The 24,912-nt window shown below is 55.7% G+C and overlaps 1 protein-coding gene across 10 annotated transcripts in view; it reads left to right on the top strand.

Annotated features, from left to right (window-relative positions):
- The first annotated feature begins 2,752 nt into the window (after nucleotides 1–2,752).
- DGKZ (diacylglycerol kinase zeta) overlaps nucleotides 2,753–24,912 on the top strand; it is a 41,674-nt gene continuing 19,514 nt past the window's right edge. For 3 of the 10 annotated variants that reach the window (XM_047775871.1, XM_047775868.1, XM_047775867.1), the window contains exon 1: nucleotides 14,840–15,063. In XM_047775871.1, the coding sequence (XP_047631827.1) occupies nucleotides 14,903–15,063 (161 nt within the window). In that variant the 5' untranslated portion in view covers nucleotides 14,840–14,902. Of the gene's footprint in view, nucleotides 3,345–12,621; nucleotides 12,813–14,707; nucleotides 15,064–24,912 lie in introns of those variants that run through there. The other 7 variants (XM_047775876.1, XM_047775875.1, XM_047775877.1 and 4 more) reach the window with 7 other exon arrangements.

Raw genomic sequence — 24,912 nt, 5'->3', positions numbered from 1 at the left:
CTGCTCAAATGGTGCACCTACCAGAGGTGGGTACTAGGTGCCCCTAGGGGCATTGGGATGAAGTAGATAGGCAGGGAACTCACTCCCAAAGAAGCCTTAGTCTCCTCGCCATCAGAGTGGCAGTTAAGAGCATAGGTTCTGATGTCTGCACTGCACATCTGTGTGACTTTGGCAAATTATCTAACCTCTCAAAGCCTCAATATCCTCATCTGTAAAATAGTACCCACCCTCATAAAGTTGCTGTGAGGGACAAGTGACAGCTTTCGTGTGCGCGTGCGCGCGCACACACACGAAAGCTTGCACAAGGCCAGTGATGCAGTAAACACTCAAAAGGCATTAGCCATCACTTTCTGAGGGCAGAGGCGCCAGGCTGGAGTTGTTTAGAGGAGCGAGCTGCAGCTGGGAGAGGCTGCAGAAGGTGGTCAGCCTAGGGCTGTGGGGGGGGGGGGCTTTAATTTTTTCCCTCGGATTCTTGGGAGGAGGGCTGAGCCAGGGCTAAAAAATAACACAGTCAGCAGCTGGTCTGAAGAGGGAGGTGTGAGGACAGAGGGGAGAAGCTTCCCTTTTAAAAGGACTGAGTGGGGAGAGCTCAGCAGGAAGGAGCTGAACAAAAAAAAACTAACCTGGAAACCCAGCAGCCAAGCAGCTGTGAGGGAATGTCAAATCCAGCCAGCACTACCATAATTCTTGGTATAGGCGGCTACCGCTGCCGCCTGGCTGCTTGGAAAATTAGCAATCCTAAAAGCAATCCCAAGGGCAAAGGGGCCATAGGGGGAGGGGGAGCTCCCAAGCCCTGCCCCACCCCCTGCAGTTACTGGGCTTCTTTGGAACTTGGCTCCAAGGAGGAAGCTCGTCTCTGGCCAAGATGGTTAAAGCAATTCCATTTACTCCATTCATCCAAGATGGAATGGCTGGACCAGGAGAGAGGAGAGAGGTAGAGCTGAGGCAACTGCCTTTGGGGAGGGAGTTTATAGACAAAGGAAACTGGCAGACCTGAGGCTGTCACTGGGTGGCAGGCAGCATGGGGGAGTGGAAAGGGGCATGAGTTCTGGAGCCGAAAGACCTAGATTTAAATCCTGGCTCCCCACTCACTCACCTCACCTGAGCCATCCTGAGCGCACAAATCACTTGAATGACATCTCAGTGTCCTCGTCTGTAACATGGAGGAAGTGATAGTATCTACCACCCAGCACTGCGGTGAGAATCACATGAGATGTTAGCTATTGTTAGAGGGTGAAGGGGAATGCCCAGCCAGGGGCCCAGGAAATCATTACGAGGCTGAAGGAGGGAGGGAGACAGTGTCTGCCGTGGACTGTCGGGGAGGGGTTCATGGAGGATGAGAATGGCCTTGACGGATGAAGATTTCAGAAAATGTGACATCCACCAGGCAAGGGGAACAACCTGAGCAAAGGCTTAGAGCAGGACAGCCACTGTAGGGCTGGTGAGAGTTGGAGGCGCCTTGAGCACCACAGCTGGCCCCCTCTGTAATCCACTCTCTACCTCGGTGAGTCTGGTCCCTCCCACCTTCCGGGCTCCCAGTTAGTGGGGAAAGATTAGACAGACTAGACTAGAGGTCGGGTGCAAAGGGCAATGGGGTCTGGGAGGAAGAAGGGTGCTTTTCAGCTGGAGCCATCTATGGAGACTTCCTGGAAGAGGAGGCACTTCAGTGGCTTCCCAGAATTTGAAGTTACAGTAACAGAAGGAGATTTCAGATGAACCATGGTGTAGAGGCCTGATGCCCATTCCCAGAATGAGTACAGATGAGTGGATGGAAAGGGATGGAATCAGATCGGATGTGGGAAGATCAAGGCAGGCCTTGAATGCCAGGCTAAAGTATAGGCAAGGGGGAACCACTAAATATTGCAAAGGGAGAGTAAATGCTATGGTCAAGGGGCAACTTTGGGAAGATGAGGCTGGGGTAGTGGATAGGAGGTGTTAGATTTGAGAAGCTAAGGAGGGTCCCATTATCATCCAGAGGTAAGGTTCAGGTGAAGACCACCCCAATGAAAAGAGGAGCTGTTGTAAGGAGCGGAATTTCCAGCAGCAGGATGGACCCTAAGAAGACCTCTTGTCTTTCCTTCCGGAGTTAGTCTCCTCCCTTCTCCCCATCCAGGAGACTGACTCAGCCTTCCGACATTGACTTCAATCTTCTCCTACAAACTGCCCCCAGGAGCCTCAGCGAGGGCAGGTCCTCGGAGGCGAGCCGGGCCTTGAGGAGGTTGCCTGCCGGCCTGCCGGGCACCGGGGTCCGGAAGCTCTCCATCCCCACCCACCCTGAGCTGGGTCCCTCTCTGCGCAGGGTTCAGAAGAGCCCAAGGCATAGAGGCAGTGTTACGGGCAATCAGGTCTATCCTCAAATTCAAGGCGTCCCACAGTACGGTCCCCTTCCTGTGCCCCTCCCCAAATCTAATTGGGTCTCTAAATTCCTGTGGCGCCGATGGGGTTAAAGCCAGCTCGTGTCACCGCCCCCGCCACCACCACCCCCACCTGCCCGCCGCAGCGGCGAATGCCGAAGCCGGAAAGCGCGGGACGAGGGGGGGTACATCACAGCCGCTGAGTGACGGGCGGGGCGGTGATTGGCAGCTGCCGAGTGGCGGGGTGCAGGGGAGGGGGCGCGAGGGTGGGCTCTGGCGGGCGCCGGGGGCCAGGTTCGTGCCCGCCGCGGGCTGGGCCGGACTCGCTCCTCCGGTGCCCCGGGCCGGGCTGGCTCGGCGGGGCGGCGTCCTCCGCACCGGACCCCGCGGGCTGGCGGGTGTCTCTAAGGTGACACTCCGGTGCGCGGCAGCGGCGGCGGCTGCATGAGCGCGCTCACCGCTCCGGCTCGGGCTCCGATCCGGCTCTGGGTCCCGCCGTCCGGGGGGCGCCCTAGCGCTCACGAAGCAGCACCCCGACACCAGCAAGTACCCCCCCGGGGGGGGGGGCGCGGGAAGATCCCAGCCGGCCTTTCCCAGGCGCAGCGCCCAGCAGCTGGCAGCTCCCGTCGTCTGAGCCCCGGCGTCGGGAGGGACGTGCGGGACCCAGCGCTTTCCTCCCTCCCCGCCTCGCGTTGCCAGGCCCAGGAGGAAGGGGGACTGAACTTGAGCAGGGAACCCCGCAAGGCCTCAGGAGCCACTGAAAGAGGGCGGCCGCAGGATGGCCGAGGGCCCGAGCGGCGGAGGGCCCCGCGGGGACGGGGCTGGCGGCGGCCGGGCAACGGAGGAGGAGGTGGTGCGGCGGCGCTGCCGCCGCGGGGAGGAGGCCGAGGTCTCGCAGCCGTGGCTCGAGGCACCCCGGGGCATGGCCGCTGGACCCCCGGTGGAGGAGCGGTTCCGCCAGATGCATCTACGCAAGCAGGTGTCTTACAGGTAAGGAGAATGCGGGCAGCGGGGAACCCAGCACGTGGGACCACTCTCATTTTCAGTCGACTTTCATGGAGCGCTTGCGGCTTTCCTGACACTGCTCTAGGCCCTGGGGATTCAGAAATGACGACCAAGGGGTCTCTGCCCTCTGGTCGCAAAAGGGAGCTCCCAGGACCACTTCTCTAATGACCAGTGAGAGACCTATTCATTCAACATGGAATTACTGGTGCCAGCTGGGTACCAGGCACTGTACCGGGCAATGAGGAGAGAAATAACCAAGACTTGATCCTTACAAACCTCTATCTGCTGGGAAGGGTGAGGAGCATCTTCTGGGGTAAAGAGGGACTCCCTATTCATTCAATAGGCCTTACTGGAGCTTTCCTGTGGGCTGACCCGGCGCTAGGCACTGGCTCCTGGAAGTGAACGAGGTGATGCTCCCTGCCACCATGGCTGAGACCCTACTGCCTAGAGATGGGGAAAGAATCCCCTCCTGGACCCCTCTGCCCAAGCAGACCTTCACTGTCAGCCCAGTGGTAGACTGAACCTCATGCTCGCACCTGAATCTTCTTAAATGTCTCTGCCCGTGGAAGATTCCTGGCCTCCCTGGTCCTACCACCTGTGACCCAAGGAATCAGCTGGAGGGGGCCCCAGAGACCACTTTTATGATTTAGGATGAGTTGGGGGAGGGCTGCCTCTCCAGTTAGGGGGATGGGTAAGTTACACAGAGAAGGGAATCTGAGGAGGGGGTGGGGACAGGCTAGAGACAGCTTTTACCATCCTCTTCCTCCCCCAGATCACAGCCCCCACCTGGACTTGCTGCCCCTGGCCCAGCGTGACCTTCTCTGGAGGGTCCAGCAGGGACGTCAAGGCACCTGCAGTCCTTGAAGAAATCGATCTGGTTAGAGAGGACAAATTTCCTATCTATTTACAATCCCAAGGACTTGGGATGTGTCTGAGGCTGCCCTGCTTCTCCCTGGGGCTTCTGGAAAGGTGTTTTGTAAAAATGGCCTAGTGCTGGGAGCTTGAAGGGCCTCAGTATTCTTAATGGCTATGAGGCCATCAGGCCTCCATCACTTGGTGGAAGACAAGAGAGAGGGGAGGGGACTGGTCCACCATCATGAAGTGAGATGCTCAGAATAAATGGGCAGGAGATTAGATTCCCATGGGCCCTTCCTTCACTGTCTGGGGCCTATTAGGAATCAGGGGTACACCCAGTTCCATTACCAAGTTCTTCTAGAACATCATGCTGAGAGGAGGGTGTTGTCTGTCCCCTGGTTGCCAAGAGAAGAGCCCCTGAATGTCCCCTGGGGGAGGAGGGAGTACAAAGAGACATGGGTAATGGGACATAGAATGGAAGAAATACCAGTCTGGGAGTCAGGAGACTGGACTTGTATTCTCACTTCTGCCAGTGACTTGCATGTCCTGAAGCTAGAAAATCTCTCTCTCTCTCTGGGCCTTAGTTTTTCACCTGTAACATCAGAGGGTGACCCAAGGTTTTCCTCAGTTGCAGGTCAGGGACAAACAGCATCCGGAGCTGAAAAGGAAGCCAGAGCGAGATAGAGGCTTGGAGGGACCAGGGCAGAGAATAAGCAAAGGGCTAAGATGGAAGATGCTCTGTGTACACACAAACACACACACACACACACACACACATACGGAGGCAGCCGCAAGGGCTGGGATTCCCTTGGGGTGGTTCCTGAATGGATGCCCCTCCACAGCCCAAACTTGAGGCCTCTAGTCACTAAGGATACAGAGTCACCAAGCTGTGACTCCTCTCTGGCTGTGAAGGGATCAGGAGACCTCCAGGTCACCAGTGTAAGGGCTGCAGAAGACAGCACCAGAGTGGGTTCCAGCTGTCACCCCTGGACAGATCAAGCGAGGCACCTCCTCACATCCTGGTTAGACCAGGAGCCCCATCTTAGGACCAGAGCAGGACAAAGCATCAAGGCAAGAAGAGCACCTTGGGTGGAAGGCAGAGGAAGCCTCCAAAAAGAGTCAGAGCCCTCGGCTTCCCAGGGGACCCAGTGGAAAGACTCAGCCCTCCCGCAGCCGTCCTGAGTGGCCTGGTGACCAAAGCTGCTCTTCCTTGTGCAGGCCGCTGGGGGCTGGGGGCCCTTTCTACATCCTCTGCAGTTCCGTGCAGCTCTGGCTCACAGCGAAACCTCCCACCCTGCTGTGAGGAGTTGCTAAGAAAAGCAGTTGAAGCCCTTCACAGAGAGAAAAGGCTTTTAGATAGAAATGCGGGGGCAAACTATCTGAGGGCGAGGGGTGGCAGCCAGCGGACCTGGGATTGGAGCCTGGCTGCCTCTGACGCAAGCGGGAGCGAGGACGGGGGTGTTTTCAGCAGGACGGGAGGAGCTTTTAGGGATGTGGGGATTTCTGGGAAATAGGTTTCCTTTACCCCGCAGCCCTGGCATGGGCCGGAAGCAGCCCTGGCAGCTGCTTTAGGTAGGCGAAGAGATGGCAGGTCTCTGTCGGTAGGGGGAGGGGAGAGAAGACGATCTTGGGTCTGTATCTGGGCCTGAGAACCCCCAGATTACTTGAGGAATCCTAAACACTCCAGGGTGGGGCTCAAGAGACCTGTCGTGGCTCAGTGGTTAACGAATCTGACTAGGAACCATGAGGTTTCGGGTTCGATCCCTGTCCTCGCTCAGTGGGCTAAGGATCCAGTGTTGCCATGAGCTGTGGTGTAGGTTGCAGACACGGCCCAGATCCCACACTGCTGTGACTCTGGTGTAGGCCGGCAGCTACAGCTCCGATTAGACCCCTAGCTCAGGAACCTCCATATGCTGCAGGAGCAGCCCAAGAAATGGCAAAAAGACAAAAAAAAAAAGAGAGAGAGAGAGACCACTGGAAGGTGGCCTCTAGCCTGAGAGAAGCCAGGGGTGCAAGGGACACTGGGTTCGGTCTGAAAGGACCAGTCTGAAGAGGCAGAAACTTGAACCTCTGGAAGTCAGCCCAGTGATCCCCCCAAGCCAGATCAGCTAAGGGTCTCTTTCAAAATCATTTCTTAAGCCCTCCCTGGAGATCCTGATACAGAGATTCTGGGGCCTGGGATTCTCAACTTTAAAAACCTCCCCCAGGTAATTTTGATAGTCAAGTAGGTTTGGAAACCACTGGTTTCACCTGTGGAGAAGCTGGAAGAGAGAGGGAAAGGGTAAAATGTGAGCTGAGTCATTGGGATGTGACGGCCAGGGGGCTTCCCTCTGCTGGGGTCTGGGTAGCCCCAGAAAGACCTTGAAGGAGGACCTGCCCCTGTCTCTGGAGCTCAGGCACTGTATGGGCTGGAACTGGCACTGTATGGCCCAGGCACTGTATGGGCTGGAAATACGGGATCTGGTCCTTCCTTTGACAAAAGTGTGATTCAGTACAGGGCCAGGCAGTAAATAGCTGCAGATTTGCAGGTCACACCATCTCTGCCACTCTGCCCTTGCCACCTCAGACCCAGAGCTGCCATAGGCAGTACGGAAACCAATGAGGGTGCCTGGGTCCCAGTAAAACTTTATTTATAGACACTGAACTTTAAATTACATATCATTTCTGTCACAAATATTATTTTGCTTTTTCCCAACCATTTAAAACTGTAAAAAACCATTCTTAGCTCACGGCCATATAAAAAAAACCACACAGCAGGCCGGATGTGGCCCATCCGCCATGTGTGCCAACCCAGCACGTGGGAAAACAGCTGATGGCGGGCACTGGGAATTAATGCAGGCACCGGGCAAAGAGACACATGCATTGTGCTGAGACAGTGCGATCACCTGCAGGCACTCTTCAGGGTCAGAGAAAACCTGGGTTCAAATTCCGGCTCTGCCTCTTCCTAGCTGGGTAAATCACTTTCACCTCTGACCCTGTTTCCTCAATGGAAAGTGGGAACAGTTATACCTGCACCAGAGGGTGGCTGGGAAGATGAAAGAAGATTAAGAGATGTAAACTTCCTGACTTATGGGGAGGAGGGGAGACCCAAGTCAAATCTTCTGCCCTCTATAACTGGACCTCCTTGGGAATTGGAGGCGGCCTCTGAGTGATGGATGGATGGAGACCTGGAGGTGGCAGAGTACAGTAAAGGCTAAGAACGGGACTGAGCCTGCGTGCGTGTCCCAGACTGCAGTTCTCCCTCTGCCCTCTCCACCCCCACAGAGTGGCTGGGGTACCAGCTGGCAGGGGAGGGTGCCCCCTGCTGTGGGCTTGGGACTGTGGGTACAAAGCTCCTCGAGGGAGGGGCACCTGATCCAACTCTCCCTGCTGCTATTTACCAGAAGCTAAAAATAACCCAAGAGTGACAGGGAGATGGGGCCGATTTGTAATTTAAATAGCTACAGGATAAAGCAAGGAGCTGCAAGAGATCACATTCTGTCCTGAATTAAAAATGCAATAAACCGGGGGCAGAGAGCTGAGCTGGAGCTGGAGGAGGGGGCCCGCTGCCAGAGGAAGCCGGAAGCCGGGGGGCTATCATTTTCCTTCCTTTGGGAAGGGCGGGGGCCCTTCCTCCCCTCAGGGACCCAAGGTTCTTGCTGACTAGTGAGTCAAAGGCCACGGACGGCCATGCCCAGAGGTGGGGCCAGGCTCGTGAAGGCAGCAGCTTAGGGATTCCAGAAAGAGGGTCTTATTTGACCTGATTTGGGCCCTGGGTGCTTGGAACAGGCCCCCTCAGCATCTCATGTCCCCCACCTCCTGCCCCAGGGGCACAAGCCATTTGGGCCTTTTGGGTTGCGGTGGGGGGCTGGGACGGGTAGTTCCAGCAGAGGCACTGGGACAGGTTCTTCTCTGCTGTGCTGCTGAAAAGGTGGCTGGAAGCCTGGGCTGGAGTCTCATGTTTGCTTCAGTTGGTGCAACTTCACAGCAGAGCATTCAGCTCTGTAGCCCCTCAGAGATCCAGATCCCAAGGACAAGGGTTAGACAGGCTCGAAAAGACTATCTTCAAAGATACACAAAGCGGGTAGGAAAGACACTGGGGCTAGATCTGGCCTCAGCTGGGCTCCACCGCGCTTGACCAGAGCTCTTGACCTATAGATGTTTGGGGAAGGAAGAAAGACTAAGCAGGATTCATAGAGGAGGGGGTGGATTTAAGGGCCACCAGATAGCATCTTACAGATGATCAACTCAGCCTGGGAAAAGTTAAGCAATTTGCTGAGATCCCACAGCCAGTAACTGGTAGAGTTGGGTTCCAGACTCAGATCGGTTTCAATACAAAGCCCTTTGTCAGGCGTCCAAGGGCCTGGACTTTCATCCCTCGGGATCTTCTCTTTGGCTTTGTACCCCCTGCACATATCCCTGGGAGGGGGTAATAGGGAGGGGGTTTGAGGACTGAAAGGTGGTTCTGCAATCAGGGCTTATGATCCAGCAGATGCTGGAAAGACAGGAGACCTGCTGACCTTTCCCTGGAAGCGCTACAGTCCAGGTGGGGGCAGAAGAAAGCTCCTCAGGGCAGATCTAGCCGACCGCAAGGAAGGGAAGAGCCCACCAGAGTCCTCTCGGCTCTAGCCTGGGCACCTGGGAGATGCCAAAGGACAGGTTTCCAGGAGAGATTGTGATTTGAGAGACCCCTGACTGCGAAGCTGCCAGTGCTATACCCCCCAGCTCTCTTGCTCCTGTGGGAAAGGGTCCCCAGCCCATCCTCCGGATTTCCTCCTGCACATGACTTTAATGAGGCGACCCAGAAGGAGCTTAATCCAATGTCCATCTGTCACTAGACAGCAGCACCTGCGGCCCAGCTCAGGTACATCTGTCTCCTCTGTGGGGGCAGAGGCCCAGCACCTGAGCAGAGGCCAAGATTGGCAAGTGCTTTCAGGCTCTAGGTTGCTCCCTGGACCACAGATACCTGGACCACAGGCTTCACTGCTGGAAAGGTGCATGGGCTCCCCAAAGCTCTCCCCCGCCCCATGTCTCACCACAGCCCCTCAAGCAAACAGGAAGCCAGTCTGCCTCCCTTGGCTCAGCTTGCTGGACACCTGTATTCAGCTCACTTCAACTTCCATAGGAAGTTACTGAATACACACCATGGACCCAACAGGGAGCTAGGAGCAACACTGGGCTCAAGAGTCTTGTAAGGAGACAAGACTAATATGCATAAAAGGTCACACGATAGAGGAATATTTGGGGGGAACAAAGGTGAGTATCAGATACATCAGAGGGTGAGGAGTGTTGAAGCAGCATTTGACACTTAGTAGGTATTTATAAAATATTTGTCAAACAAACGAATGAATGAGTGAAAACCAGGAGATCAGGGAAGGAGATTCAAATGAAACTGTCAGAGCTAGACAAGCTCTTTGAAATCATCGGATCCAACCTAGAGATGTTAAGTGACTTTCCTGACGTCACACAGCAAGGGCTGGGGTTTGGGCCCACTCTTTCCACCTTCCCACTTTTGCGTCTTGGGGTTGGGTTTTGAAGGATGGAGAGTTTGATTGGCCAAGTTTTCAGGGCAGACAGGGCAAGGAGAGCAGCACAAGCAGAATAGAATGTCAGGGCTAAGGGTGGCGTGTTACAGGAAGTGGGAAGAAAGAGGGAAGAAATGTTTGTTGAGTACTTACTGTGGGGCAGTCATCAGTGTGGTAGGAGCTCAGAGAAAATCTCTGCAGGGAAAGCTTGGAGGAAGAGGCAAAAAAGAAAAGAACCAGAGCAGAAGGAGCCTTGAAGGTCAGGCCAAGGAGGCTGGCTTGGCTGGTTTTGAGAGCAGAGGCTGTCCAGATCGTGGGCTAAGCGTTTGGTGTCCTGGTACATTTCTTTTCCCCAGCTCCCACTTGCTCATCCAGGCCACGGAAAGTAGAACACCTCACCCTCTGGGGCCTCAACAAAGCCCAGAATAATTTTCTTACCCAGATTTCTCTTCCTGTGTGTATCTGGGTGGATTCTGAGGGGTCCCCAGCTCCCCGGGGCTGGCACACGTTGTCCTAGGAACTGCCAAGGGCATCCTCCCCAGCCTTGTGCACTTGTCCTTTCCAGGCTTGTCCTCCCCACCCCACCTGCAAAGTACTGACAGCTTCAGTGAGTACAAGCTCCCAGGGAACGTGGTCCCACAGCCAGGACTGCTCTGCCTCCCAGAGCCTCCAGCCTGCTCGGCTTCCCCTCCAGGAGCCACATTTCCTGCTCTCTGCTGCTCCAGGGCTGCCAGAAGCCTCAGATTGAAAACAAGCCCAGCCCCATTTCCTCTGTTTAACTGTTCAAGCTACTTGCAGAATCCCTGGGAGAGGAGGACAGGGCCCTGCAAGCAGCTTCCTTCCAAAACAGGACCTGCCTTGAGGCAGGATGATGAGCTGGAGGGAGAGCCACTGAGAAAGGCAGTGCCAAGCCTCAGTGGCATCATCTGGCTATGTCCCCAATCCTGGAGGGGCAATAGGATGTATTATCTAAGGGCACAGACTCTGAGGTGAAATTCTCACTTCTTTCACTTACAGGCTGGGTAACCTCGCACAGATGAGCTTAGCCACCCCGTGCCTCCGTTTCCCCATCTGTAAGAGGAGGCAAATAACAAGATCTACCTCATAGGGTTGTCACCAGGATTCAAAGTTTTCTGGTGGAGAAGTGTCCAAGAAATATTAGCTATTTTTTTATTATTACCAAAATAAAAGTATTTTCATGACATGGCATGATTTATTAAGCAAACATTTCTTAAGAAATACTGTGTTCCAGTCATGAGGGGCACAAAGGTGATTAGAGCACCAGATGGAGGTTTCTAAGGGCTGGGATGGCATCATGTGTAATCCAGGGTCTGCCAGTTCTGTAGCGTAAATGTTTATTGGACTGAACTGAACTGACACCCTTTCCGTCCTCGAGAACTTTACAGCCTTTCTGGGGAAACAAAGAGATGTAGAGCTAAAGAACTAATTATAGAGGAGTGTGATTAAAGAGTGCTTAAGGAAGGTACGATTTCCATCCCAGAATCAGCCCTAATAAGAAAGAGTAAGTGGGGAGTTCCCGCTGTGGCATAGTGGTCAAGAATCCAGTGGCAGCGGCTCAGGTCGCTGCAGAGGCGCCACTTCAACCCCCCACCCATTGCAGTGGGTTAAAGGATCTGGCATTGTACTTGGGCTCAGATTTAATCCCTGCCCTGGGAACTTCCATATGATGAATGTGTGGCCATTAAAAAAAAAAGAAGAAGAAGAGTAAGTGTATGCCTTAATATTTATTAACCAAATCCCCACAATGGCTTCAAATCCAGCCCAGTGTGGACTTTCTGCTATTCTTCAGGCACATTGAGTATATTCCTACTCAGAGGGGGGCCTTTGCTCTTGCTGTTCCTTCCACCTGGGCTGCTGTTCCCCTAGATACTCATAGAATTTGCGCTCTCAATTCACTCAGGTCAGTTCTCAAATGTCACCTCCTCAGGGAGGCCATCCCTAATCCCCCGCCTCATTAGCCCCGGTGTCATCATTCTCTTCCCGCTCTGCACTGGCTTCATTTTCTCTATAGCGTATCTCATTGCATTACCTGGCATGATTTCCTGTACTGATTATGTGTTTCCCAGATGCCTTTTCCCCCAGAAGCTAAGCAATATGAGGGCAGAGCGCTGGTGCCTTGCACATGGCTGTGTAGTCCGACACAGCACCTGCGGCTTAGAAGGCACTCAAGAAATAGTTAGTGAATGAATTAACTTGTTAAACCTCTCACCTCTTATTAAATCCTCCTAAACCCACAAGAGCTCAGTTATTACTATTGCCCCATTCCACGTAACAGATGAGAAAAACTGAGGCTCAGAAAAGCTCCCTAGCACATGTCTTCATCAGTTGACAGCCTACCTTATTCCAAAAAGGGTTTCAGGTGAACCTTCTGACCTGATCCAGGGTGCACAGCTGGCAAAGGGCAGACACAGGACGTGAGGCCACAACTCTTAGCTCCATTCGGGTTACTCTTTCTACTGCCCATGTGCCTGACCCTGTGTCAGATGGTGGGGTACTTACAGAGGTGAGCGGAGAGAGAGGCGTGGGGGGGCCGGGCGCCGCCCCAGTGCACTGGGTGGTTGTGATGAAGTGGGATACCTCAGCAGGACCAAGAGGCAAAGAGCAGAGCCATTAAGAAGGTCAGACGGGGGCTGAGGTTCAGAGTCCCGCCTGGGCAGGCCTGCTGGCTGCCTGGCTGGCTCTGACTTGGTGTCTGACTTGGTCTCCTGGCTGCTGGGCTGGACTTGTCCTCACCTGCCTTTCGTCCGCCCGGGCAGCTCCTCTTCCCAGCCAGCCTCCTGCCCCGGCCAGCGGAAGGCGCCTCCGAGGCCCGTGGTCCTCTACAGGGACAGCCAGCCGGCCTCTCGCAGGGCCCCCGGTCAGGAAGTGCCGAAAGAGGAAGAGAGTCGCCGGGCAGGATGAGCGCACTGGGGGCCGGCCACAGTACCGGGGCAGGCTGCGATGAGGCTGCAGCTCTGGGCCCCGCGGAGGCTCTGGAGACCGAAGAAGGGGAGCGGCCCGGGGTACTGAGGCAGATGTGGCGCTACCGCTCCTGGGACGTGCCACAGATCCCAGCCGAGGCCCCCCAGTCACAGTAGGTACTTGGGTGGCCAGAGAATGGGCACAGAGCCCTCTGGCCCTCTAGTCCTCTATGGGTCTTCTATCTGGGGGTGGGGGGGGGCGGGTGGCAGAAGTGGGATCTCCCTCCCACCTTATGTCCAGAGCTCTACAGGGGCTCAGAAAAAGGCAAAGGGGTGAAAGCGGCTCTGATGTTTGAAATGCTGTGGGACAGTGTGGGGGGGGGGCGCCGCTGAGCTTGCAGAAGGCTAATAGTTGAGGGAGGGGACAGCAGGGAAATCTGGGAAGAGAAGCCCCTACAAGAGTGTGGCATTGGATGCCCTGTGCAGACTCAGTGGAGTCTTCAGCTGCCTCTGGGCTCCTCCCTCAGAGCCTGGTGTCAGAACCACTGGGAAACTTTCCCAAAGCAAACTATGCCCCAAGGGGGACCATATCTGGCCCACTTGTGGATTTCACTGCCCACCCTGGCACCTGCTGCTGGTGAGAGGGCTGGGGCCCCACCCCCCTGGTCTCCAGGCCCAGAGGAAACATGAAGGAAGCTAGGAGAAGGTTCTGAGCCTCTAGATGCTAGCTATTTTTCAAAACGGCAGGCTTGCCCACATGTCAGAGCTTCCCGCACTGGCCTAATGTGGCTGGCTAAGGCTGGAAAAAGGGCTGCCAGAACCCCAGAGAGGGTGAAAGTGAAGTAGGTGACACAGGATGTGGCTTTGCAGAGAGAAGCACTTACAGAAACAACGGGCAGCTGATATGGGCATCAGGGTGGCAGGATTTGGAGGGAGAAGACTATGCCCTCCAGCTTCCAGGCCTCCTCTTGGCAGCCATGCAGGGGCTATCAGAGGCTGTCCCTGAGCTGCTGATTCCCAAGCATGTATGGTGGTTGTGCCACCACAGGCGACTGCTCTGGTTCCAATTGCTTTCCGCATCTCTAGAGAGGACAACCTTTGATGCCCTTGGGGGTGTGTTTGTGTCTGCAAGGCTTATTTCTGGGTGGGTGAGGCATGGGTAAGAGGTATGTGGCAACGTGTATCCGTTGACCTGTATCGTTTGGGGACATAGAAGAAAGATGTTTATGTTCTCCGAGGGCATGTATGTTGGTGAATAAGAGTGGTCCTTACATGTATGTATTTATGAGTGTGTGAGAAGTGTGCAGGTGATCCCTGTACTGCAAGAGACTTACAGGTTTCTTTGGATAGTGTGTTGGGGAAATGCTATGTATAAGGAGCGTGGAAGAGTAAAAACAAATTCAAATAGCCGTGAAAAGATTTGCGTGAGAAACGTGTTGCTGGTGTGTGTGAGGGTCACTAAGTGGCTTTGGTCCTGGTATAAATTTCTGAGTGTGAGAGGCCGGGTTTGGGAAGTGTTAGTTTGAGTAATGAGTGAGCATAATTGTGCGTAAGAGATGTTTGTTCTGCGTATGGGGAGCACGGTGTGACTTTTGTTCCCGTGGGCGTGATTTGGGAGAGCCAAGGGGGTAGAGGTGGAGACTGAGTAGCTGTGATGGGCACAGGGTGTGCAAGAGAGAGGTGTTATTCCTTGTAGATGTGGGAGGGGAGGTGGTGACAGCCACCCTCGCGAATGTTCACTTGTGAGCATGTAGGCTGTTTGGTGAGGGAAGGGGGGCTAAGAGGAAGGGAAAAAAGATTGTGTGTCTGGGAGTGCGCAGTCCGGGTGTGTCAGACTGGAGATTCTATCAGATCCGGGTGGACCAGCCGCCGGTTTGTGGGCGGGGCCTGAGTATACCCCGCCCCTTCTCGGCCCCCGCCCTCTCTGGAGGCTCAGGCTGTTTGCGGCGCGGCCAGCGGCCGGCAGAGGGCGCCGCGGGCCGGTGCCACCGCGCAGCCGAGGGGGCGTGCTTGGCGGCGGGCAGGCAGCGGCCCGGCCAGCTATGCGGGGTCCTGCGGCCGTGGCTGGCGGCACTTCCTGGAGCGGCAGCGGCCGCTTCCCGGGCACCTGGGCGTGGGGCGCGGGGGCGCGCGGCGCAGGGCGGGCGGAGCGAGCGCGCGCCATGGCCGCGGCGGGCGGTGCGGAGCCGGCGTGGTGAGCCCCGGCCGCCGGCCCGGCATGGGCGTCTCCCGTGGGCCCGCCGCCGGCCGGGGCTAGGGCCGGATGGAGCCGCGGGACGGCAGCCCCGAGGCCCGGAGCAGCGACTCCGAGTCGGCCTCCGCCTCGTCCAGCGGCTCCGAGCACGACACTGGTCCCGAGCCAGACAAGGCGCCGCGGCGTCTCAGCAAGCGGCGCTTCCCAGGGCTGCGGCTCTTCGGGCACAGGTGAGCGGGGCGGCAGCGGGGCGGGCACCGCGGCACCCGGCGGATACCGTGTCTGGCATCGGGAGGCATTCCTCGGCCACCTGGTAATGCCACCGAGCAGAGTCTCCCCGGACACCAGGCTGTCTTAGCGTTGCTCTGCGTGGCGGTCCTCCACCAGTGTCCGGGCACTGGCACCGAGCTGGGGTCATTACTTGGCACCGGCAGCTTAGCGCGCCTCCTCTGTGGTACCGAGGCAGGGGCGGCTTCCAACTTTCCAGCAGGGAGACAATCACCTTAACTCTCTGGCACCAGCAGGCAGTGTCCCCATGACTGGTCACGATCCCTTCTTTGGCACTGATAGAACACGGCCCCCTTCTGAGCTTTCTGGCCCCAGTGAGGTGGTCGGTCACTTAATCACCCTGATCCTCTGTGTGGCCGGGTTGCCCACCACCACTGCCTGGCGTCTGCAGAACATGGCCTCATTGGTACTACCCTCACAACCCGTCTGCCCTGGAGCACTGGTCACTGCCTTGATCGATTAGCATTTTAACCTTCTCCTTGGGGTTTGAGGGTACCTGGTCACCTGTTTTACATGACTCTTAATTAGCAGGGGGACCTCAACCTCTGCTCTGTTAGGCAGTGGGCATCTCTCGACCTACCTTGGTCTAGTCCTGCTGGGAAAGGGATGGGATGCTGGCTCTTCAAGCTCCATCTTGCCCGCTCCACCAGCACACCAAATGTCACCATCTTGTGCCTGTGATAGGGCTTTGACCAGGACTCTGGTGAGGAGCTGGGGGAGGGTGTGGAAAGATTGAGTGCGGGCATGTGTGCTGGCGCTGGCTGGGAGCTGCTTCCTGCCCGTGCACCCTGGCCTAAGGTGAGGGGAGGTGGAGCCCCATAAGTACGCCACCTGGCTCCCTGGGCTCTTTCCTGATTTACCCCGTCCTTCTCTTCTGGCCTCAGAGCTTGTAGCCAATCAGCTCAGGACCCCAGAGCCAACTCAGACTGGACTCTGACCACTTGGAGTCTGCCCAAAGCCTCTCTCTCACTTTTCTTTGGTTGTCCAGGTTTCATGGCAGTTGGCAACCCCCACCCCCAGCCCCGAGCTTTGTCCTGTCCCTTCCTGGGGCTAACCTCACCCGCCAATAACATGGGCACTTTTTTCCTGTACAGGTTGGCGTCCCTGTAGTGCTGACCTGTGCCCTCTGCCTGCCTTCCCCTAACCAGGGCCCTGCTCTTTGCACCTGCACTGTGTCACCAAGTGCAAAAACCTGGATCCTCACGCTGGCAGATGGAGCTCCGTAGGCCCTTGTGAAGCCTTGTGGGCTTCAATGTCATATAAACAATGCAGGGAGCAAAGCTTCTCCTACCTCTGTTTTGTCACCCACAACTCTGCAAGAGGGAGCAGTTTACACCCCGCTCTGCAGGATGTAGCCTCCAGTGTTCACAGGCTTGTGAGGGGGAGGGAGGGGCTCCACCCGAGGCTTCCTGTCCCTGCCCACAGGGTACCAAGTGTCGGGCTATTGTGACCTGTGGCTATGCCCCTTCTGAAGGGCACAAGTTTGCACATGTAGCAGTAAATCTCAGGCACATTTCAGAGGAAGAATAAGAAGCAAGAGAACGTCAAGTACCTTTACATAATTCTCTAAAATAAGCAGAATAGGCGTTATTTCTCCATGTTTATAGATGAAAAGAACGCAGGCTCAGAAATGACTAGTTTGCCCGGAATCACATAGCAGGTAAGAGGCAGAGGTGAAGTTCGAACTCTAATATGATTCCAGAACCCACATCCCTTTCTTCTAAACCAGGTTCCCAAACAGAACATCGCAGTGACCTCAGGAGCTTTAGGAAATACAGATTCCTAGATCTTACCCTTGGTGTGTCTGACTCACCAGGTCTGGAGGTGGGGCTGGGCGTTTTATAAAGCTTCCCAAGTGTTTCTAAGGCACCACCAAATTTGAAGGACAGCATTACATCACTCTGGGGATGGCAAGTGATCTGATAGGATGCGTAATGAGAAGATCAAACAGCTCCTCTGAAAGTGTGTAAGGAGTGTCCCCGGCATAGTGGCATTGTGCTGGGCTGGTGGGGCATTCAGAAATGAACGTATTTGGAAAACCTAGGAGAGTCAGGAAGAGGGCAGTGGGAGGAAAGACATCTCCCGACAGGCCTGGGTGTGTGGAGAATCAGATGTCCACGGGGGCTGATCTCCTGCCTCTTGCTCTGATTGGAGCGAGGGGAGAGGCAGATAACTTGGGATAGAGCCCCTGTCTCGGCACTGTCCTTTTGATGCTGTTTATTTTGTCCTGCCACCTCTGCTGGTTGCCAGTCTCAAGTAAAACTCCCCAAAGCCCCAGCCGAAACCAGCCCTTCGCCTTCCACCTGGCCCCCAGCTCATTCTCAGCCTGCCTTGCCGCTCATTGGGCAGCCACCCTCTGCATCTTCCCCATCCTGCTCCCCTCCCCTGCCCCCTCCCCCTTCCCCACCCCAGACACTCAGGTCTTGGAACTGAGGGGTCTGCTAAGCGAATAGGCAGTGGCTGGAAGGGAGGATGACAAATTGGTGGTGGCTGCTGAAGCTGTGTTGAGAATTCTGCATTTGGATCTTGGTCCAGTGGTCGAGTTCTAGAATCTACTAGCACCCTCTCTCACAGGCTTGGGAGGGGGAGCGATGGTACATGGGCCGCACGTTTGCCCCTCCTGGTGTGGTCAGATGAAACGGTCTCTGAACGGCAGCCTCCTTGGCGTCTTCCTTAAAGAGGCCCTTCCTTAAAGCCCACCTCAGCCTACCCCATCTGGCTTCACCCTCTTAGGAATGGGGAGCAGTTTGCCATCTCCCCTGTTTTGTTTAGCCAGTGAGACACTCAGCTGAGCCACGCTCCTCCCCAGCTCTGTTCCACCTTGCCTGTCCTTGCTGGGAGCCATCAGCCCCTCCCAGATGAGAAGGCCTAGGCCCGGCCCCACCCAGGACAGCTGGGTTTCCCTCCATCCTCACCGTTCCGATTCTCTTGGCCTGAGGGGTGGTCAGTCGGCAGTGGAAGGGAAGTTGACTCTCTCTCCCCCTTCTCCTCGTCCAGGGCCCACCTGGAGAGGACTCCCTTAGCCTCTGGCCTGGTTCCAGCAGCCTGACCCTGGGCAGGTCACCCAGCTTGTGGATTAGCTGCTTTTGCACCCCAGGGACATCGGAAATTCCCTGGCACTCACACATCAAGACAGACGGAGCCTCAGCCTGCAGGGCCCCTGGGAGCCGGAGTGTTGGCTCTGCCATCCCTGCCCTTCGTTAGTGCTTAAAGTCATTTCTTCCCAGAGGGCAGGAAACGCACCTGCAGAACAAGTTTGAGACAATAGGTCCCATTTAGAGGTGATGCTATGCAGGGCCCACAGAGCATAGTCCTGAACCCCAGTACGGCAGAGGGTGCCCGCCGGGCAGCCTGAGCGGAAGCAGCCCCGGTTCGGGCTGGTTTTGCAATAACTGTGAGGGACGTGTTGAGGGACGCCTCACGTTTGGAGGCGAGAACCCCATCTGTGGTGCCAGGGTGTCTGGGAGCAAAAGACACCTCTTTGAGTGGCTTGTTTTGCTGAGGCTAATTCTGGGAGTCAGCCAGGTGGCCAAGAGAGGCAGGTGCAAGTCGGAGTCTCTGGGTTCCCACCAGTTTGGGAAGAAAAAGGGGCTTCCATGGTGACATCGTGTGCCAGCATGGAGCCGTCCAAGACTGAGACCCGGGGTGGATCCTGCAGTCTTCCCTCTGCTGGCTGCCACGCACCTGCCAGTGCCTCTGGCTTATGGGCCAGGGGAGGGGGCGGGCAGCTCTTGTCATTTTTCTCCGAAAAGGTCAAATCTCGGGATGTGGGATTCTCACTTGGCAAATGAGAGCAGGAGAGTGGGTGTCCTCCTAGACAAGGACAGAGGAAAGGCTGAGTGACCCTGGGCAGCTCGAGGCGGGGGAAAGGGAGAAACCAGCCCACCCCCTTCCACCTCCTGGAGCCCTCTCCAGATTTTACCAGGCACCCACCACCTGATGGGAAGGTGACTAGGCGTGCTGGTCCCTAGGAGAAGCAGAGGTTGGGTCCCAGGACCCCCGTGAAGGCCAGAGGGTTTTCAGGTCCACAGCTGACTGGGCACTTGCCCTGCAGTATCGTTAGAGCGACACGGGGCGACAACTACCATCGTGGGGACGGCGGTGAGCAGGGGCCATCCCCTTTCCACCCAATCCACTTCTACCAAAGGCCTGCAGTGGGTAGATCCACGCGCACCTCCTGCTGCTGAGCTACCTGATACTCTGGCTGCCAGGGCCGAGTGGGTCAGGGGGCAGCAGAAGGCAGGCTGGGTGTGAGCTTCTACATCACCTGGCCCTCCCCAACACCCTCTGAAGATTGAGGCCAAGTGCGGTGGCCTTGGCTGGGCCGAGGTCTCCCAGCTAGCTAGGGGTTATCTGGGACTTCAGCACCAGCCCCCCAACTCCAGGATGTTGTCAGATTATTCCACATCACAGGGCCCTGAAGCCTCCCCTCCACCTTCTGACCTGCCTGCCACCTCCCCCCTCCCCCCCCCCACCTCTCCTTCCTGAGGCCGCTGCCACCTGAATAGTTCTCTAAGTCAGCATGCGGGGAGGGGGGTGGGGTGTGGGTAAGAGGCCCACCCGCTGCACCTGCACCCAGGCTCCCCAGCTCCCCTCGTTCCTGGGCGAGATGAGCAGGGTGCACCTCTGGGTGGTGACAGGCCCTCATTTCTTGCCCCCCCTAGACTGCTTCCTCTGTGTTTCATGCGTGGGGCCCGTGATGCCCTTAAGGTGTCAGCCTCACTTGAGGCCTGCAGTGTGGCTCCCACCCCCACGGTTCTCAGCACACCGCCCGCCTGGCACTCCAGTCACACGTGGGAGCCTTGAAAAGCGTTGCAGGTGGAAAGGGGCAGGCAGAGCAGTGACCAGCTGCCCTGGCAAGCTGGCATTCTGCCATCTTTCCTCTTTTGCTCCCCTCCTCAGCTGAGACACCAGAGGCAGAGCAGGTTTAAGTGAGACCGAGGGCTCTGTGGCCCAGGGAGAGGAGGGAGAGGCTGAGGAGATGAGTGCTCCCACCCCCTACACTCCCCCACACCCAGGTGAGTGACGTGCCAGCTCCTCTTTCTCTGGTTATTAACAGGTGCCAGAAGCTGGTAAATCCATCAGTTTCATGTAATACTCTCAACAATCCTGTAGTTGGTTTTATTCCCATTTTGCTGATGAAACACCAAGGCCTAGAGGGGTCAGGGGCCTGACCTGGGGTCATGCAGCTCACACTGGAGCCCAAACCCAAGTATCTTTGCAACACCAGGCATCCCTACCTCCTAGCACGCTTGTCTTCTGTTCTTTTATTTTCCCATCACCAAACTGGTGGTACCTAAGAACGGCTTTGAGAGCTCCTTGAAATGGAGAGATCTTTGTCTTGTGTGAGACTAGAGCAAGGCCCTTGAGGTGATCTGCACCTGGACCCCAAGGGAGCAGTGCCACCAGGACCCTGGCTGGAGGGAGAGCAGGGCTGAGCTGGGGGAGGCCCTTGAGTAGGGAGACAGGGGTTGTTAGCCAGTGGTCACGTGGCTCCCTGGCTGGATCTGGAGTGGAGGAGCCAGTCTGGGACCTTTTATCTTGCTTTCAAAGTGCAAGGAGCTGATGACTCAAGGGACATGTTCAAAGGAGCGCCTTTTGTCACCCAGGGGTCAGTGGGTGGCCTGTGGCCTGGAGAGAGGTGCTTAGGAGGACAGCCCAGCGCACCAGGCCTCGAGGTGAGAGAGGTCTGAAGAGAGAGGGAGGGCCTCCGGGCCCCCCACCCCCCCACCCCCTGCCGGCCCCGCACGCCTGGCAGAGCACCAGTTCAAAGCTCCCACAGAGAGGCCTCTCCCCTGCCAGGGCTGAGCCAAAATAGCTGTCTGGGAGCCTGGGCCTGCGCCACCCACGCCCCAGCATCTCTTGGGTTAACAGCTTGCCTGTCTCCCGCCCCCCCTTCCCCAGCTTGCTGACATTTTGCTGAGGCGGGGGTGGTTGTGAAAGGGGGCAGGCTGGTTCCTGCTCCCCAGCCCACACAGACACCCTACTGACACAACCTGTCACCCGCTCGTCCTCCTCTGAAAGGCATCCTTTTGGGGGAGACCTTCCTTCTGGCCCCGCAGACATGGGGTTCCTCCTGTGAGACAGGGTCAGGAACCCTCAGGGCTCCGTGCTGCTGCCGAAAGCCATCCATGGAAGACCCAGGACGCCGGGTGGGAGCTCTCCTCCCTCTGGGGGGGGGGTCTTTTTTTTTTTTTAATATTTAAGAATCTTTTCAAAAGCGTTAAATATTTTAGCATGAGGAAAGTATACAGAATAATGCAACACAGATCTTACCATTAGGCCATAATCGCCTTGGATAGAGCAGGAGGCTCCATGTCTCCCTCCCCCGAAGAAACCACAATCCTGATTGGGGTGTTTATGTTCTCACACCTGTTTTAAGATTTTTTTCCTATCTGTGTACACACCCATGATGACACACAGTACTGTTTGATATGGTTTTGCACGTGAGTTAAATGGTGTATCGGACATGATCTGAATCTAGGTTTTTTCCCTTCCCTCCGTGTTGTTTTGGAGATTTATCCATCTAGAAACACGTGCTCTAGTGTCAACCCATTTAAGTGCCATGCACTGTGCTTTTTATAACTGTCCGGCAGCCGAATTGCCCCGTCTCCTGCGGATGGACATTTAGGTTGTTGGCAGTTTTCCTGCTGTTGCAGGCTGTCCTTTGGATTCTGTGCTGGTGCACGACTCCTGGCGTGTTCTGTCCACCAGCGCTTGCTTATAGGGCGGTGTATCTTCAGCCTGGATAGTCGGTGCCAAATCGTACTCCGAGGAGGTTGTCCTAATTTTTAGGCCTCAGGAGATATGGTCTGTCTTGAAAGTTTTGGTAAATTCGAGGAATTGGTTACCATGTACAAACACTTTCTCTTTCCTGCCTACAATAGTCCCTCGAGGAAGACAAAGTCGTGCTGTCCCCATTAAGCAGATGAGGCAGTTGAGGCCAGCCAGGGTAAGAGATTTGGCTTGAGGTCGCCTAGCTGGTCAGAGGGCAGATTCAATCCAAAGCCTGGGAAAAACCCTTTGACCCCTGTGACCTCTCAGGGAGATTTTAGGCACATTTACTGCCTTTGAGGCAGAAAAAAAAAAAAAAAGAAAGGAAAGAAAAAAAAGAACAACTCTGTGCAGAATGCATGAGGCCTAGGAGGCATGGTGTGGCCCTGAGGGCTGGCAGCTGATTCCAGAGAGATCTTCTAGGGCGTCTCCCCTTCTAGGGAGGGGGGGAGCGGCTTGGACAGAAGAGTCAGGGGGAGTTAAATTTTGAATGAGGGAAAAGAGAGGAATGCTGCTCCTGGCAGATGGGGAACGGGAGCCCGCAGCAGACACAGGAGAAGGCCGAGAGAGACCTGCCACAAGAGACCAGGAGTGGGGGGTGGGGCCAGCCGGGGCTTGGTAGCACCCCCAGCTAGGTGTTGGGAGACGCGGAAGACTTCAGCATTCCCATCTGAGATCAATTTCAGTGTGTCCCTCTGAGACACAAGAACTCAGCCCAAACCAACAACTTGTCCACCCAGTGCTGGCAAGAAGGCCTGGAGTGGCCCGCCAGTGGGTCACTGTGCCAGCCCAAAGCCCTTGGCTCTCAGCTTGATCCCTGAGGCTGAGCCTGGACCATTCACTTTTCCCTCCATTCACTCTTCAGACCACATCCGGCACTTCTGGACCCTAGGGATGCAGTTACGAGTAACACATGGTCCCTGGGGCACACAGTCTGGTGGGGGATAGAGTCGTAAACCAGCGCTGATGGCCCAGAATAACCAAGAGAGGGCCTGAGCGTGGGAGCAGCTAACCCCTTGGGAGTGGAGGCTGGAGAGAATTTTCCAGCAGAGCCAATAACTGAGCCAGCTCTGAAAAGATGGGAGGAAAAAAATGGAGAGTTCCCTGAGCAGAAGAGACTGCCAGGTGCCAAGCGCACAGGCACAAAGGGATCCCCATGCATTGTTTGACAGAAGCATCTAGAAATACAGCGAGGGGGAGAGAGTGTAGACCTGGAGTAGACTCCTGGGTTGGAATTCCAGTTCTACCACTTACCAGCTGCGTGACTGCAGGCAAGTAATTTAACTTCTTTGTGCCTCAATTTCCTCATCCATAAAACAAGGATAATTAATACTATTGCTTTTTTTTTTTTTTTTGGCCGTGCCCATGGCACACAAATGTTCCCAAGCTAGGTCTCGAACCTTCACCCCAGCAGTGACAATGCTGAATCCTTAACCACTAGGCCACCAGGGAACTCCTAATTATTACTTTTGTATGAAATAAAATGAGCAACTATTTGTAAAACACTTAGAGGACAGTGTCAGGCACAGAGTTACCTATTTGTCAAATAAAATATAAAAAGTATGGAAGATGGGAGAGGAGGCAGAGAAGCTTGTTGACTGCCAGGCCCAGCTCTTTGCATTCAGCTCCCCTGACGGTAGAGAGCCAGTTAAGGGTAAGTGGGCACTCCGAATGAATTCTGATGGCGGGGGGAGGATGGCTCGGAGGGGAGGCTCTAAGGGAACAAGCCGGTCATTAACCCAACAGCATCTCTCCCATGCCTCCCAGGAGCCAGACCCCGAGACTGGGACTCGGGGTGTGAGGGAGAGTCCGGGGGTGTTTCAGCCAGGAGCTCAGAGCTGGGGTCCTGGCCCAGCCCCCAGGCATCTGAGGCAGCCACTCCTCTCCCCGACTTGCCCACACTCTCACCTTGTGACTTCGTGCCGCCAAACCCTGTTTCATAAGGAAACAGGTTTTATAAGGAAAGCCTGGGAGAGCGTGGAGTGGGCAGTGGCATGCAGCCCGGAGAGGAGCCTCAGCTGTCCCTGTCCGGGTCCTCTGGAGAGGAGGAGAAGGCAGCTGCTGCCATCCCCTTGTGCCCCACAAAGAGAAGCGGCCTGGGCCTTGTGGTCAGCCCGGCCCTCCGGGAGGAAGCCCTTCGCTTCCCTTAGGGCCCTGGCCCCTCCCCCACGGAATTCCCTGTTCCTTCCTCCCGAGCTGATCAGCAGTGAACACTGGACTCCCTGCCAGACACCGTGCCGGGCGTGCCCAGATGCACACGGCCTGGCGGGCGGCCTGGCGGGTGGGAGGAACAAGGCATGGGGTTTTGAGAGATTCTGGACTTCCAGGGGTCCCATGGCCGAGGAGCCAGACAGATGGTGTGGAGTCATCAGCGGAAGTGCTTTTCTCTAGGCTGGGGCAGCTGTGAGCCGGTGGGATTCTGAAAGGAGATGGGAAAGGAGGCCAGTATTCCAGGCAGAAGGTCAGCCGTGTGCAAGGGCACAGCAGTGAGCTTGGGCACAAACGCATCAGGGAACAGGGAATAGGTTCACGTGGCCAGAACCAGGAGTTGTGTCAAAGCTTAGGAGGCTGAGTTAGTGCCGTGTCGCAGAAGACAACATTTGCTAGGCTGGAGGATTTAGTAGAATTCATTCTGATTCAGTGGTTTTCCAAAGCATGGTCCTGGGGGTGCCCTTGACCCTTTCAGGGAATTGTTGAGGTCAAAACCATTTTCATAATACTTTCAGAGCTACCCTGGTTTATGTCCCTTTTGCTGTGTTAATATTTGTATACTTATGGTATAAAAGCAATGGTAGGTGAAATTACTAGAGGCTTGGCACAGACCCAGGCAGTGGCCCCCACGTGAGCTCATAGCCATTGTATTCTTCACATTCGCAGCAACAACACAAAATGCACTACGGGTATTCATCTATAAAGCCTGGATCCCTTAAGTGTGCATCTTTTTAAATATTCTGTGTGAAGAAATGCGAATATACCAAGGCATTTTTGCCACAAACCAAACCATGATGGTTGTCTTG

This window comes from Phacochoerus africanus, chromosome 4 (assembly GCF_016906955.1).
Source record: "Phacochoerus africanus isolate WHEZ1 chromosome 4, ROS_Pafr_v1, whole genome shotgun sequence".
NCBI classification, from domain to species: Eukaryota; Metazoa; Chordata; class Mammalia; order Artiodactyla; family Suidae; genus Phacochoerus; species Phacochoerus africanus.
Note: the sequence above shows the minus strand (reverse complement) of the source record. Positions and strands in the feature narration are given on the sequence as shown.